The sequence below is a fragment of the Erpetoichthys calabaricus genome, chromosome 4 (assembly GCF_900747795.2).
Source record: "Erpetoichthys calabaricus chromosome 4, fErpCal1.3, whole genome shotgun sequence".
Lineage (NCBI taxonomy): Eukaryota > Metazoa > Chordata > Cladistia > Polypteriformes > Polypteridae > Erpetoichthys > Erpetoichthys calabaricus.
This window is the reverse complement of record NC_041397.2, coordinates 202,108,828-202,123,565: the sequence shown is the minus strand read 5'-3', so window position 1 is coordinate 202,123,565 and position 14,738 is coordinate 202,108,828. Positions and strand designations below refer to the sequence as shown.

General features: G+C 36.8%; 1 protein-coding gene across 2 annotated transcripts in view; it reads left to right on the top strand.

Annotated features, from left to right (window-relative positions):
• The window catches only part of pcp4b (Purkinje cell protein 4b), a 679,051-nt gene that overhangs the window by 619,617 nt on the left and 44,696 nt on the right, over positions 1–14,738 (top strand). For both annotated transcript variants that reach the window (XM_051926863.1, XM_028801310.2), the window contains one exon: positions 4,239–4,290. In XM_051926863.1, coding sequence (XP_051782823.1) covers positions 4,239–4,290 — 52 coding nt within the window. The remainder of the gene's footprint in view (positions 1–4,238; positions 4,291–14,738) is intronic.

Genomic DNA, 14,738 nt, shown 5'->3' with positions numbered 1-14,738 from the left:
CGGTGGGTTGGCACCCTGCCCGGGATTGGTTCCTACCTTGTGCCCTGTGTTGGCTGGGATTGGGTCCAGCAAACCCCTGTGACCCTGTGTTCAGATTCAGCGGGTTGGAAAATGGATGGATGGATTAAAGAGAAATTCCAACAATGGGGTATTGAAACCTCTGACACACTCAAGCCAACAAGTTCTTCCCACAGTAGCTGCATCTACTTTTTGACTACAATTATTTAAAGAATACTTTATTTTCTTATTGCAAAAAGTGCATGCTTTAAAGGATTCAAATTAATTCATAATTTAAGCAGTAAGTGACACCATGGTGGCTGACTATTGACAGTTAGGCTATGTGTTGAAGGATCTCTGAACTTTTTTTAAATAAAGGAAAGAGTTGTTTGAGAAATCATTTTCCAAAAAAAAAACCACAAAAATATTCAAAGAAATAAACAAGAAATTGTCTTTTAGTTTTGCCCTTTGAATAAAGCTTCTAATTTCTGGACTTTTAGTGTTTTGACCCTTGCTTCAGTCTCTGAGTTCGATTTTCAGTTTGCCCTTAAACCTCTGCTATTCAGATTTCACATCCATCCCATGACAGAATGGTCATTGTAGAATGTTTGCACTGCACATTAGTCAGTCAGTTTCATATTTCCACGGCCATAGCCTCCAAAGTTTACCAACACTACACCATACATTTGTGCTTTCAATAGAGGTCAAACTCCTGGGCATTAACACTCCATCTCTCTTCCCTTTTAGCTGTAACATTTTTTCTATTTTTTTTTCCTTTTTGTTCCATAGACTTTTGTCCCAGAATCCAATTAAACCATGAATTTATCTGACTTAATAATCTTATATTAGCATCATCTGAATCCCCCTGTAATACCCAATAATTATTAGTACTTTATCCTGTGAGTTGCCGGATTCGCTTTTCATTGTAGGCGAGTGGAAATGTGTCTGCCTTTCAGCCCCCCAGCCTCCGGATTTCCCATCTGCTGCAGTCCGGTCCAGTGTTGCGTGACTCATTACTGCACTGCAAGAGCAGCACTTTTACTTGGTATGTCATTGGGGATTTTCAGTATTTTGTTGGTGTTTTTTGACAGCAAAATTTATGACACCGCAATCTTAAAAAGTTGTAAGAAATTATTTTTTTAGAGCATTTTTCCATTACATATTCAATTCACAAACTTTTTCCACCCAAATATGAATAAAAATATTTTTAAAAAACTCAGAGTTCATGGATCCTTCTATCTATTTTTGAGTATTGTACAGGAGCTCTGTGAAATTAGATTTTTTCCTTACAGGTTTTCAGAAATGTCATTTGTTCCTAACTATCCATGCATTTTCAGTGTCCACTTCTTCCACAGCAGCGTGACAAGGAGCAGAAGTATTAAATACAAAAGCCCATCACTTTTGTGTTTGGCTTGACATGACATATTCACTCAACTACCCAGATTCTGAGTTAGCTGACTAAATCATTACCACATTTTTGGGATATTAAAGGAAATCATAACACCCAAAGAAAAGCATCACACTGACACTGACTCGGCTAGAAATTAGAATTTCTGTAGGCTTCAGTAACTCAGCAACAGTAAACACCTTGAGCAATCTTAGAAAAAACAATTAATTCCTTTCTTCTAATTTCTTACATTTTGTGGTACAAGTTATACTACATACAGAAACAAGGAAAAGAACAATGATGTGAAATAGATTGGTTTCTTTCAGAAGCTCTGGAACGTGTTTAAAAAAATATAAAAGTAAGAGCACATCAGAAAGGCAATTTGTTATCCACACAAGGCAGTTTGTCAGTGACGAATCTTGTTTTAATCGCACAACAAGCAAAAACGTGACAAAGTTTGCAATAAAAAATGTGACAAAGGGAGGAGGTGCAACAAGCACAGTAAATGGTACAGGACAGTGATGAACAGCAAGATTTAGCGTTTTTCTCATCATAGTTATAATAACAATTATAATTTTATTTTTTATTTTTACAATTATAATTTTATTTTTTTCTAATAATACTTTTCCATTTTAACTACTGTGCTTTTGTTTTAGAAACATTTTTGGTCACTGCAGTATAGTTTGCATCCCACTTCCTAAGCCAGGCATTATAAATGAATGTGAGAATACTTAGCTCTATTCACAAGCACACACTTTGGTATAAACCAATTCTTAAAATTTGCTTGCTCTGCTGAAAGGCTACAGAAATCCAGCATTTATCTCAGCAGCATTAATCACAAGACAGGACTCAAACTCGGATGCCATGATAGCCGATCACAGGAAATGCATGTATACACACCCAGGTTGCTAATTTAAAGTTACCCATTAACTGGGGCAGAGTGGTGGCTCTGAGGCTAAGGATCTGCGCTGGTATCCCGAAGGTTGCCGGTTCGAATCCCCGTCACTGCCAAAAGGCCACTGCTCTGCTGGGCCCTTGAGCAAGGCCCTTAACCTGTAATTGCTCCAGGGGCGCTGTACAATGGCTGACCCTGCGCTCTGACCCCAAGGGGTATGCGAAAACTACCAAAGTTCTTATACAAGAGATTGTATAAGGCGAAATAAAGAACAAAAAAAAAAAAAAAAAAACTGTACGTCGTTGGGACATTAGAAGTAAACTGGAGTCCATTCACAACAGACAACATGCGAACAACAAGAAACTCAATGACTTAGCCAGGATATGAATCCTGGTCTCTGGATATGTGAGGCAACACTGCCTGATGCTGAACCACATCAGTACAAAGTAGAAATGTTAATTGTATTTTTCATGTCTCCAGTTTGAATACTGCTAAAAGTGAGCATCGTTGCTAAAAGTACAAAATACTTTACAACCGTTACTTCACATTTAGAATTATAAATAATGTAACTATATATACAAGTATAAATGTTAATATTCATCCAGTTCAGCATTAGTGCCCCACAAACCTGCAGTCTGGGAAAAAAAAAAAACTGTAGCTGGAACATATACATGTTCAGGGAATTTACAATTTCCATCAGACTTCAGACTCTGGGAGGGAATGAAAGTTCTTGGAGGAACCTCAAACAGATCTGGGGAGATTAGGGAAACTACACAGAGAATATAGGCCAGCAGAAAATGTTATCATTGAGACGGATACTGAATTAGGTTTGGCAATGTACATTATTTGTTTTATGTGTGTATATAGGTATGTTTGTGTGTTTACCTTTATATGTGTGTAAAGCAGATAAAAGTTGAAAGGTTTAGTAATTTCCTGTTATCATGTTACAACTGCAAATTCGTTAGAACTCTGAGCCTGTTGTCAATGAATAGGGCTCTATAAGAATAACCTGAATTTGAATTTAAATTTAAACAGGGTCCAACCAATATAAAGAACCTAAGCTGCATACCACAAAAATAAAATACTAGGAAAGTATTAATTATTTGAAACCTACATTTCTATTAAGGGACATAGGGAGGTACAGGCAATTCTGGCACTAAATAATAATAATTCATTACATTTATATAGCGCTTTTCTCAGTACTCAAAGCGCTATCCACACAGGGAGGAACTGGGAAGCAAACCCACAATCTTCCACGGTCTCCTTACTGCAAAGCAGCAGCACTACCACTGCGCCACCTGTGAGGATATAGAATACACTATAGAATACAAGGCACAACCTAAACATATAGGTGATGCCAGGCCATACCCAGACACACTGACACACACACACACACACATATATACACACACATACTCAAAATGTAACAAGAGAGCTGAGAATTGTTAATTCACTCAGCACACACACCTTTTTAGGATTTTGTAAGGAAACCAAGGAACCCCATCCAGAGTCAGTTCCTACATACATTCTGACAATACTGAATTAGACTTATTGAATCACACATTGCCCTGATAGCTGTTTCTCCATTTCCTGGATACATATCTGGATAAAAAAGCAGTTTTAATTCACTCCTGCTTTTATCACAGTAAAGCCAGCATTACACTCATGTATATACAGGTAGGTAGTAAATAAGATGATCATAATAAGCTGTTGCTATTACTGACTGACTGTAGAAACTGTGAGTGATGGACAGTGTGTGTTCTGTCAAATCAGAAGTGTGCAAAAGCAGTCTGGAGATGAATTTAGGAATCAAGGTCTACTTTTTTTAAAGAAACAAAGGAGGCATATGAAAGGGCTTTTCTTTTTGATAAAAGATTTAAAAAAAAAATAATAAAAAAACAGTATGTTATTTCAGATAGGATTGATATATTAAATTGTTTGGTTTTGTGTTTATTTCAGAGACAAGGAACTACAGCAGCTGGAGGAAACAGCAAATCAACCAGTGGAAGAGGTAAAATGAATATTACATTCATATTTCAGAAATAAACTGTATACCTACAAATGCTGAATAAAATATTTTTCAATGTGTGCAGTATTGCTAAAGTATTAGAGTATAACTATAATATAATGCTTTAGAAGAACCATCAGTCACACAACATAGCTTTTAATGTTATTTTTCTAAACTGATAAAAAAGTAATAAGGTATGTAAACTTTGCTATTAAAAACACATAATTACCCAATTTGCAGTTGTATAATTTCCATATTCAAGTTGGATTTTCGTAATGGAACAGAGATTTACCTTCCATTGGGAAAGGTAATTTAAGAACATACAGTACATTAAGCTGTTGATTTCCTCCACTAATCATTTTACCCTTTACTAAAGCAGCATGTTTGCTCTTTTCCAGAGTTACTGTGAGAAATAAAAATTGGCTTTTAGGAGCAGCAATAAAACAGAGAAGAAAGCTCTGGTTGAAGGTTTTAGCTTGATTTCTGAAATGGATAGTCAAGGGTCTATACAACATGTCTGGCATGAAGGTCTCTCATCTGCATTTAACATTTTAGTAAATGAAATCTTACCTTCTTGATACTCATCAATTTACAACCAGGATTACCTGCATATGAGATATGAGGTAAATCTAAACTGCAAATATGTGCAGTTTAATCAGCATGTTAAAAGGAGAGATAGCTTGGATTTTGCAATTTCTAGAACAAATTTTACAATACTTCATTTTTAACCAACAACAATAATTGTGTAAGCCTCATATCACAACATAGGGTATAGCACAGAATGGACTACCAAATGCAAAAGCATCAGTCAATATAGAAAGTGAAGCACATAAAAAAGGTATCAAGTTTCAGATATACAGTATATGCCTAAGGCTAGGTAGCAATGAGTAAAAAGTGGCTTTTAGTAGTAGCTATAAAACAGAGAAGAAAGCTCTGGTTGAATGTTTTAGCTTGATTTCTGAAATGTATAGTCAAGGGTCACTGTCTATACAACAACAGCAATGGACAAAAGGAAAGCAAAGCCTGTTCATTCATAACAATTTCAAACTTGTTTAATCAAGGTCCTCATACACACATCCTTGCATAGGCAAAGTTTAGAATCACCAGCTTACCTAATTGCACGTCTATGGGTTGTAAGGAGAAAACCTATGTAGGCTCAGGGAGAACTTTTAGGATCTGTATCTCCCACCATTCATTCGTTTATTCATTTTGAAAATCTTACTCCAATTTGGAGTCACAGGAAGGAACTAACCATGGCTGTGATTCAAGGTACCACAAATACACTATAAAACCATAATTACGCTGACTCGATAATTCAGAGTAACCAATCAACCCAACTTTCATGTCTTGAGATGTAGAAAGAAACAGAAGTACAGTGAGAACAGCCCACACAGAAACAGGCAAGGCAAGAAGAGACAGTGGCCAAACTAGGACTTCAGTCTAGGACCCTGAAGCTATGAGGTAGCAGCACTAGCCACTGTGTCACCAGGATACCTAAAACAAAGCCTTTCATTATGAAAGTCCTGGAGTAAAATCTCCTGTGACCTCATAGTTCTTATATAAATAAAATCCTGAAAGTGCCCAGCCAGATACGTGTGCCATATGAGTTACATTGTATACAAGCAACATATTGCTCAGATAAATATTCATAATTTGTGATTCACAAGGCTGTGGATTACATCCGGCTGTTAGATCAATCTCTAGTAGCATTTCTTATCTAGTCCAAGGGGTTCGTTTTCATGCAACAACCGAGATGTGAGGGTTTCCCCATGGAGATTATGTGCAGTTGTCAATGCATGTCATAACACAGAATTGGAAGAAGAATGGCCAGGCTCTCAAAGATCAGGGGCTGAACCTTTAAAATCAGGGACTAAAGCCCCAGAAGCTCACCTAAACAATGTCAATGGTTGAAACAAAGGAAAATAATGATAAAACTAAATTTTACATGGTTTAAAAAAATAATAATAATAATAATAATTTTGGATGATAAGAGAAAAATTTAATTAAGGAGAAATACATTTCTAAGTGTTCTGAATTGTAACACTAATGAAAGATTCTTCATGTTCTCAAAATTCTGCGAATTTGTAGTAACTTTAGTACACTTCTTAAAACAGCTATTTATGTTAATTAGAGTGGTATTGTTATGGTAAATGATCTTAAAACAAAAAAAAAATTAAATACAGGCAAATTGATTCTGTATACAACAAGAAAAAAGTTCCTTAATGGAAAATTGGCTAAAATGCAATTATAATAATAATCCTTTATTATTTGTTTAACAGAAACAGTTAAAATGTACTAGTGCAATGACACTGAAGCAATATGTCATGTTTCAAAAGCATGCTGATATTACGCAAATCTACAACCAACTGACCACCATGAGACACTTGCGAATGAAAGCACAAAATGATTAGAAAGGGTGGCTAAGTGCATGCTTCTCTATATTATACTTCAGTGTGACTGACTACTGCTATACAGTATATCTATCTATGTCAAAACTTGTTTGCCTCCGTTGTAAGCATTTGAAATATTTAAATTCAATTGAAAATAAAACAATTGTGTTTTATGTGCCATAAACCGAGAAAACTGTAGCATGAGACCTGCCTAAACATAAAAATGGTAAGAACAGACACATGCAGACCCTGCTTTACTTCTTCAATCTAGAAGTAGGTATCCCCAGTGGCTGATAACAGACTCCAACAACTGACCCTGAATCGACAATTGTCATTGGATTAAACTGGTTTGAGCATGTTATATTCTTTTAGCGAGACTAAAATGCACGTTTGTAAAAAGAATCATGTGGGGTGCTAGCAGATAAGGTTTTAGTCCTGGTTCTGCAGAAGCCCTTGATTGTAGTCAAAACAGTAGGAGATAAATGATTCAAAGCACAGAAATACACTTTTAAGTACTGTATATCTGAGAAAATGTTTCAGGATATAAGAAAAAATTGCTCTTTAAAACTTTGTGGCCACAAAGTCACCTACAAAATAAAATGGACATTATTGAAGAAAATGAACCACTCAGGCTGTTTAAAAAAGACTTCAAGGATGCTGGACATCGAAGAATACTGATTAAGACAAATAACCCAATTCTTTATTAGAGTAATGACAAAAGCAACAATTTTAAAATAATAAACTACAGGAATGCATATAGGCTCGCTATGTCACTGTGGCCAGAAGGGTGTTTCCTGCCCAGCTGGGTTATAGTTGAACCTTTTCTGTGGGAAAAAATGGGCTTTGCCAGGTTGTTATTTTTGCAGTAGTTTTGGACCAGAGATAGAAACATTTGCACAATTTTGGGGCTATTTTTAAATGCAAGCATGCAATTAGAATGACTAGAAATGCATATGTCTGTTTTAATACCCATATTCCCATAAGGGAATGTCTCTACTAAAGGCTATTTACTAATTAACATAAAGACAAAGGGTTAAAAACAGTAAAGTGGCATCTTCCTGAAGGCCAGAATTTTTATGTTTGTTTTAAATGTTGATAGTCTTGTAACTCTGCCCTCTACTGGTAAATTTTTGACCTCTACTACCACCTCCCCTGGCAGTACCATATTTCACTGCAGGGAAATGGAGAACAGTTGGCAAGCACTTCACTATACTTATATCACTTTGTTCCATAAGAATGACAGAGTGAAACCCTCTCCACATTCAAAAAATTGATTCCAAATAATTGCACTTATCTTAAGGCTCTCACATGCATCTTAAATTCCACTTACTTTGGACTTTGTCAGCGTTCAATTGCAGTTCCCACTTCTGCCAGTGTAGCTAACAGCTTCCCTCAGTAGTCCTGATTACTTAAAGAGCACGGTGGTGAGATCCATGAACTCCAAAAAAGGCAGCTACAAAAATCAGCAGAATGAAAAGATAAATAAAAACAAGCAATATCAAACCTTCCACACACTAACGTGAACACTCCATACAACATTCAATGCAATTTGATTAAATGTTAATTGTCACAAACATTTTTGGTGTTCTGAATGAATATGAATGTACAACCAGCTAAAACCTTTGGTGATGGATGGTCCTCATATGTACCATCAACAAATTGTTATTCTAGATTGCTTCCAAAATTCTAATCTGTTTTACAAATAGGCTCAAGCACTCTGCAATTGTAATACCTTCAACAAATTGTAATGTTTTACATAAAAAAAATTGCACAATATAACTTTCCCAAAACCATTTAATCCAGCTGAGGGTCATGGGAAGATAGAGCCTATCCTAGCAGCATCAAGCACAAATCTATTATGGCACTCACTCATGCACACATCCCTATTCACATTAACACAGTGACAATTGGAACTGCCAGTTTCCTCAACCATGACTGCTGAAAAATGGCAGGCTAAAGGAGCACATAAAAATCATACCAGGTCTTAAATAAAAACATTAGTGAATGGTCTTACCAGAAAGTCAGAATAACATGTAAAAAAGCCCAAAATATGAATAAAAAATCATGGTCAAGAGCCAAATTTGCAAGAGTCGGTCTTTCTAATGCTGGGGCCAAATCAGCACATTGTTACAAGTGAATGGCTCTTGAAAATGTAAATCTGCTCATAAATCAGTCATCATCATAGGCAAAAAAACGTGTTCAGTCTGTAAACGCTTCTTCACTTTATATATCACCATTTGTATAGCTTTCAAGTAGCACCAAACAAGACATGTTGTGTCAAACCATTAGGCCATGAACTAGTTATAGAGCATGATATTTACAGCTTTCTGTACGGAGGAAGTGAATCATGGGAAAGGTGCTATACAAATAAAATATATTATTATTATTATTATTTTTAATGCGATTTGGTTTCTAATCCTGAGAAGTGGATAGCAGGTAGCCAATATAAACTGACGATAAAACAAAAAACGTTTTTCAGTGCAAACACGCAGCATTGGCCCCCGTAAAGGGGAACTAAAATAGAGACTATACATTATATTCACCACTTTTTAGGTTTAACATGTTTGTCATGTCAATGAACATTATACTAATGACTCAGTGATATGAATTATAAGCATGAGTCACCATTTAGCTGGTTTGGCTGCATTTCCCTACTTAATCAATGGTGTTGTAAGTGCTGGGCGGTATACCGGTTCATACCGAAAACCGTTTTTTATTTTTGTTATGATATGAATTTTTCTTATACCGCAACACCGGTTTAAATTGCCTAAACAACATTCAGAATGTGGCACAGCGGGAAACTGTTTAAGGGGGGACCTTTTTCACTGCTACATCGCTAAACACGTATGCAACGGAGTACATGCGGTAGTGGAGGTATTGCGTGGTGAAAATGGACAGAGAACATTCCAAAACTGAAGCTGTATCAGATGATAAAGTTGAAAATGATGACACAGAAGAACTTTTGCCGAAAAAGGAGTGGTTTTAAAAGGTCGGATGTGGACCATTATGTTCAAATGTGTGAATACTGTTTCTATACTACTGGATAATACTGCAAGCCAAGTTGTACTTGTTTTATTTTTTTCAATACTGTGTAATGTTATTGGGTACTGTGTAATAGTGTGATGACATGTTGACTTTATTCTCGACATTTCTACTTTATTCTCGCCGTTTGTCGAGATTAAAGTCGACATGTTGTCTTTATTCTCATAATTTGTCATTAATGTAGAACATCGTAAACTAAACTTCATCTTAAAATGAATATTTAATTTCTAGATTTTCTCAAACCCCATCATAAGTTATGTAGCACATTAAATACTTTGTCTTAAGTGTTCCCTGAGCCATGTTAATTGCTACGTGCTTCTTAAATTGACTTCCTCTTGCACTAAGAGGAGGCGCAGGCAGCACACAGAATATATTAATTTCATGATATTCCTGCTCCCTGAACATTTAGAAAGCTAAGATAAATACTTGATATAATTTTCATGATGAAATGCATTAAAGCATGTATTAACCCCTTAACCGCCCTCTGCCGGATATATCCGGCATCGTAGCTTTATTGCTGACGCCTTACTGCCGGAATTATCCGGCACATTTGCCTGTGGTTATGTGAATGCCTGGCGCGTAGTATAACTGACAGTTTGGCGTGGGTATTATTACTACGTTGTATTTCGACAACTCTGCGGTTGTATTGGCCGATCACGTGATGTGATTCGAAAGTGAAAGCTGTGAATATGGTGAAACGTAAACTGACTTCAAGTGAGGTTTTGCAGGCGATTTTGGACAATAATTCTGATCATGATTGTAGCAGTTCTGAAGAAGATTTTAGCGACAATGATGATCAGCAACGTGCGCTGCATGATACTGTGAATGACGGCGCATCGGATGATGGCGATGAGTGGGTGTATCCCCAGCATCTCAACTGGACTGCTGCCCGTTATCTGAGCCAGATATGAAAGATCCAAACCGTGACCTCTTGTTCAAGCTACGTCCTTTGATTGACCATTTATTTGAAACATTTCAGCAGGTATTTCAGCAGGTAAATATGCTTGAATAAATGTAAAGTAAAAAAACGAAAATTGTTCAGATTTCTCCTGGCATGGGGAATATTTAGGGAGTTGGCGGTTAACCGGTTAATCACGTGGGGGCACCGTAGCATGGAGGTTCCACTGCTGCCTCGCAGCAAGGGGGTCCTGGGTGTTCCCTCCTTTGAATTTCTGAACACTCCATGGTCTAAGTTTATAACTAGTTTTAATTTCACAAAGACGTTTATCGTGTGGTGATTGGTTATCTGGAGAAAGAAAAAGGAAGGATAGGAACTGGGGGTTTGGTATGTCAGACAGAGACAGCACGCATGCAATAAAGAAAGCCCGCTCAAAAGAACATCCATTGAATTCTGTTTTCCATTCTTTGACCACCAGATCACGAACCCAATATTTACACAATATTTAAGTTAAACCTGTACGATACCCATTCATACATCCAGTTTTTTGGAGCCTCGTCACACCTGCCATAAAGTTCTCTACACTGAACGTACACCTGGGGACCCCTTACTGCGAGGGAGCAGCACTACTGCCACACTACCATGCATGTTTAATACCTGTTCTAATGCATTTCATCCTGAAAATTATATCAAGTATTTATGTTAGCATTCTAAATTTTCAGAGAGACAGGAATATCATGATAGTGAATGTATTCTGTACAGCGATCGCTGCCTGTGCCTCCTCTTAGTGTACAGGAAGTAAGTTTAAGAAGGGCGTAGAGATTAACAACTGGGTCGGAGAACACTTAACACAAAGCATTTAATGTGCTACATTAACTTATGACGGGGTTTGAGAAAATCTAGTAAATTAAACATTGATTTTAGGATGAAGCTTAGTTTACGACATTCTACTTTAATTACAAAATAAACTATGAGAATAAAGTGGAAATGTCAACTTTAATCTCGACATAAACATTGAGTATAAAGTGGAAATGTCGAGAATAAAGTCGACATGTTGACTAAATTTTTTTTTTCTTCCGTGTCCGTATTTTTTTTCTTCACTGTGGCCCTAATATGCTTCCGTAGGGCTATACCACAAATACCATTATAAATGCAAGTTGCAGTTTTATTATTTATGTTTATAGGTTAGCTTGAAGCAAGGTCCATATTAATGCAGTTTGCCTTAATGATGGTTCAGTTGGTAAAAATGTCATCACCAAGTTACACTTATTTTATTTTATTTTATTTTATTTGGTGAATACTGTGTAATGCACCTGGGCTTGAAGTCTTGAAGTAATAGTATTATTACTGGAAGTTACATTATTATTTATTTTATTGTTATTATTTATTAGTTTAAATATTATGCAGTTTAATGATGGTAAAGTTGTTTAAAAAGTCACTTTAACATGTCAGTGGACAGAGACTGTTAACATTAACAGAAAGTGTTGTTGGTTTACAAAAAATATTTACTATTTATTCCTTTTCTAAGACATGTTCAGTGCAATACAACTTTTGACAAGCACCTCTGGATATTTTACTAAGTCTAAATGCCTCTTTGGATGATTGAAAATATGTTGTCAAAATTTTAGTTTAAGTTGTTTGCAAAATTTGTTCAATTAAAGGGTTCTATATTTTGACTGCAACTGTCATGCAATGTGATTCCTTTTCTTCATTAGTGCCACCCCCTTGAAAACTATCACTTTATGGGGCCATGCAAACCTGTATTAATACATGTGTGCACATTTAAATGTTTTTTTGTACAATGTACAATTATCATGACAGTGAAATAGGTTATTCTTAGCCAGTCTACTGCAGTAATCTCAGTGGAAAATGTAGTTAACTCATGCATAGAAAAAAAATAGCATTGAATACCGTGAAACTGGTATCCATCCATCCATTATCCAACCCGCTATATCCTAACTACACGGTCACGGGGGTCTGCTGGAGCCAATCCCAGCCGAAACCGGTATAATTTTGAAAAATACCATGATATAGAATTTTGCACTAGGTGTTGTCATTTCCCACTTCCTCCAAAATGTTGCGTATGGATGGGACAGAGTTGCTGTAAATATACACAAGTTCTACCATCAAGTTTTTTTCTATAAATCCTGACTTTTGCGTGGATACATGTTCTATCAATCTGACCCCTGTTCTGGAAGGAGACACAGCTCGCATTCGCATTGCACTTGCATGTGTGAATAGGGATTAATGATCACCCAGATCTGACTGCTATTGTGCTTTACTTCTCCTTTTTAGTGGACATCTCCTCTTCTCCCTATAACCCAAATGGCAAGACAAAGCAATACAAGGGGAGCAAGCAATAAACTTTTATGCAGTCATTATAGTCTTTAACTAATTAAATATTCTCAATGTACCAAAAAGAAAAAGCAAATACAATTGAAAGACTGTAGCTAATCAGTTAATACAACCTGGAATATTTCAGGAGCTGTTATACATGATATTGACTGACACACGCAATGTGTTTGACTTTTAGTCTGCTAAGGTAACATTGCTGTTTTTCTTGATTTTTAATTCTGTTCCTCCTTCCTGTTTCTTCAATACCTCCTCAATAACACTATCATTTTTAGGTTATAAATTTTAACGCTTTTCAGGGCCATAGTGAGCCCTTCTCTGCTCGGTTTCATTTCAACAGACCGTACATGTTCACGGGGTGTGCATGCACAGAGATATCCAATGGCTCAAGGGATTTGCTTTTATAAGTGTGAAAAGGCCAGAAAATGATGAATTTACCATTTAAAGTTCTCACTTTTTCATCTTGCTGTACTGTACTTTTTAAAATGGTATGTTTCATTTTTGCCAGTTTAGTCTTCTGTCTGCTGTCTCTATTAACACTTCCACTTTCTATGGTTATACAAGGGATTTTACAGAGATTAAAAGGTCAAGAAAAACAAACAGTTTTAATATAAAGCAATATTGTTAATAATCATTCTTAACACATTAAAAAATATAACATCTAGTACAATATTAAAATCACATTCCCTACTCTAATGGGAGAAGAACCAACACAGACATGAGGACAGTATGTAAGGTTCACACAAACAATAACCAAGGCATAATTTAAATCCAAGTTGCTGAATCTATATTCTAAAGTAATGTGGATAATGTCATTATAGTACTGGTCCAGTCAAACAATTCTTTGTGTCAGAAGTTAAGATTATTCCTAGGACAGACTTTTTTTCAGCACTCAGAGGCAAGTGATACTAGATAGATAAAGAGAGGCAGTCTCACTATGCCATTAAGGCATTAGGAAAACAGTTAATTCACAGGCTACAGTTTGGGATCAGCAATGAACCTGCAACATTTCAGAAAGAAGAGATAGTGTGATCGAGGCAGTGTGATCCAAGATTTTCAGAGACCTGGATGATGTACTTGAATAATGCCCTAATATTTGGAAAATTGAAGAATGTCTTTTAAATCACCAGGGGGCTCCGCCTCCTGCTCACTTCGCTTGCCCACCCCCGGGATATACAAGTTAAAGAGATTGTTAGTTTCATGGGAATTGTTACATATGCATTATTTTCATTTTTATTTTAAAACCTTTGTAAAAACATCTCTTTCTCGCAGGATGTATAACGCTGCTCACGTTGTGAAGGGGGTGCGGCTGAACGCACACTAAGGAGATGCCTTCGGATCATCTGCTGTCTTTCTGCTGCTGGCGAGCTGCCTGTTCTGCTTGTCTCGCTGCCCGATCATTTCAAAGCCTGTACAGAAGCTGTCATTTTGCCACTTCGCATCTCTGTCACTCGCGTTGTGAAGGGGGTGGGGGTGGTGGGGGTGGAGGGGTGGCGAGGGTTAGGTTGGCTGAACGCACACTAAGGAGAAGCAGTCTGATCATCTGCAGGCTTTTTGCTACTGGCGAGCTGCGTGTTTTGCTTGTCTCTGGTCGTTGTTTTAAGAGCTGGGAGCACATGAAGCGTGTCTGCCAACAGCAATCCAACAACTGCTAGGTTAGATGTCCGTGGACTTGTTTTAAATGATGCCTCACTGCCTTGTCTCACGTGAAGTTGTAAAAACAATACTTGTCCTTTATTTCCGGCCCCGGGCGTGGTTAAATCTCTTTC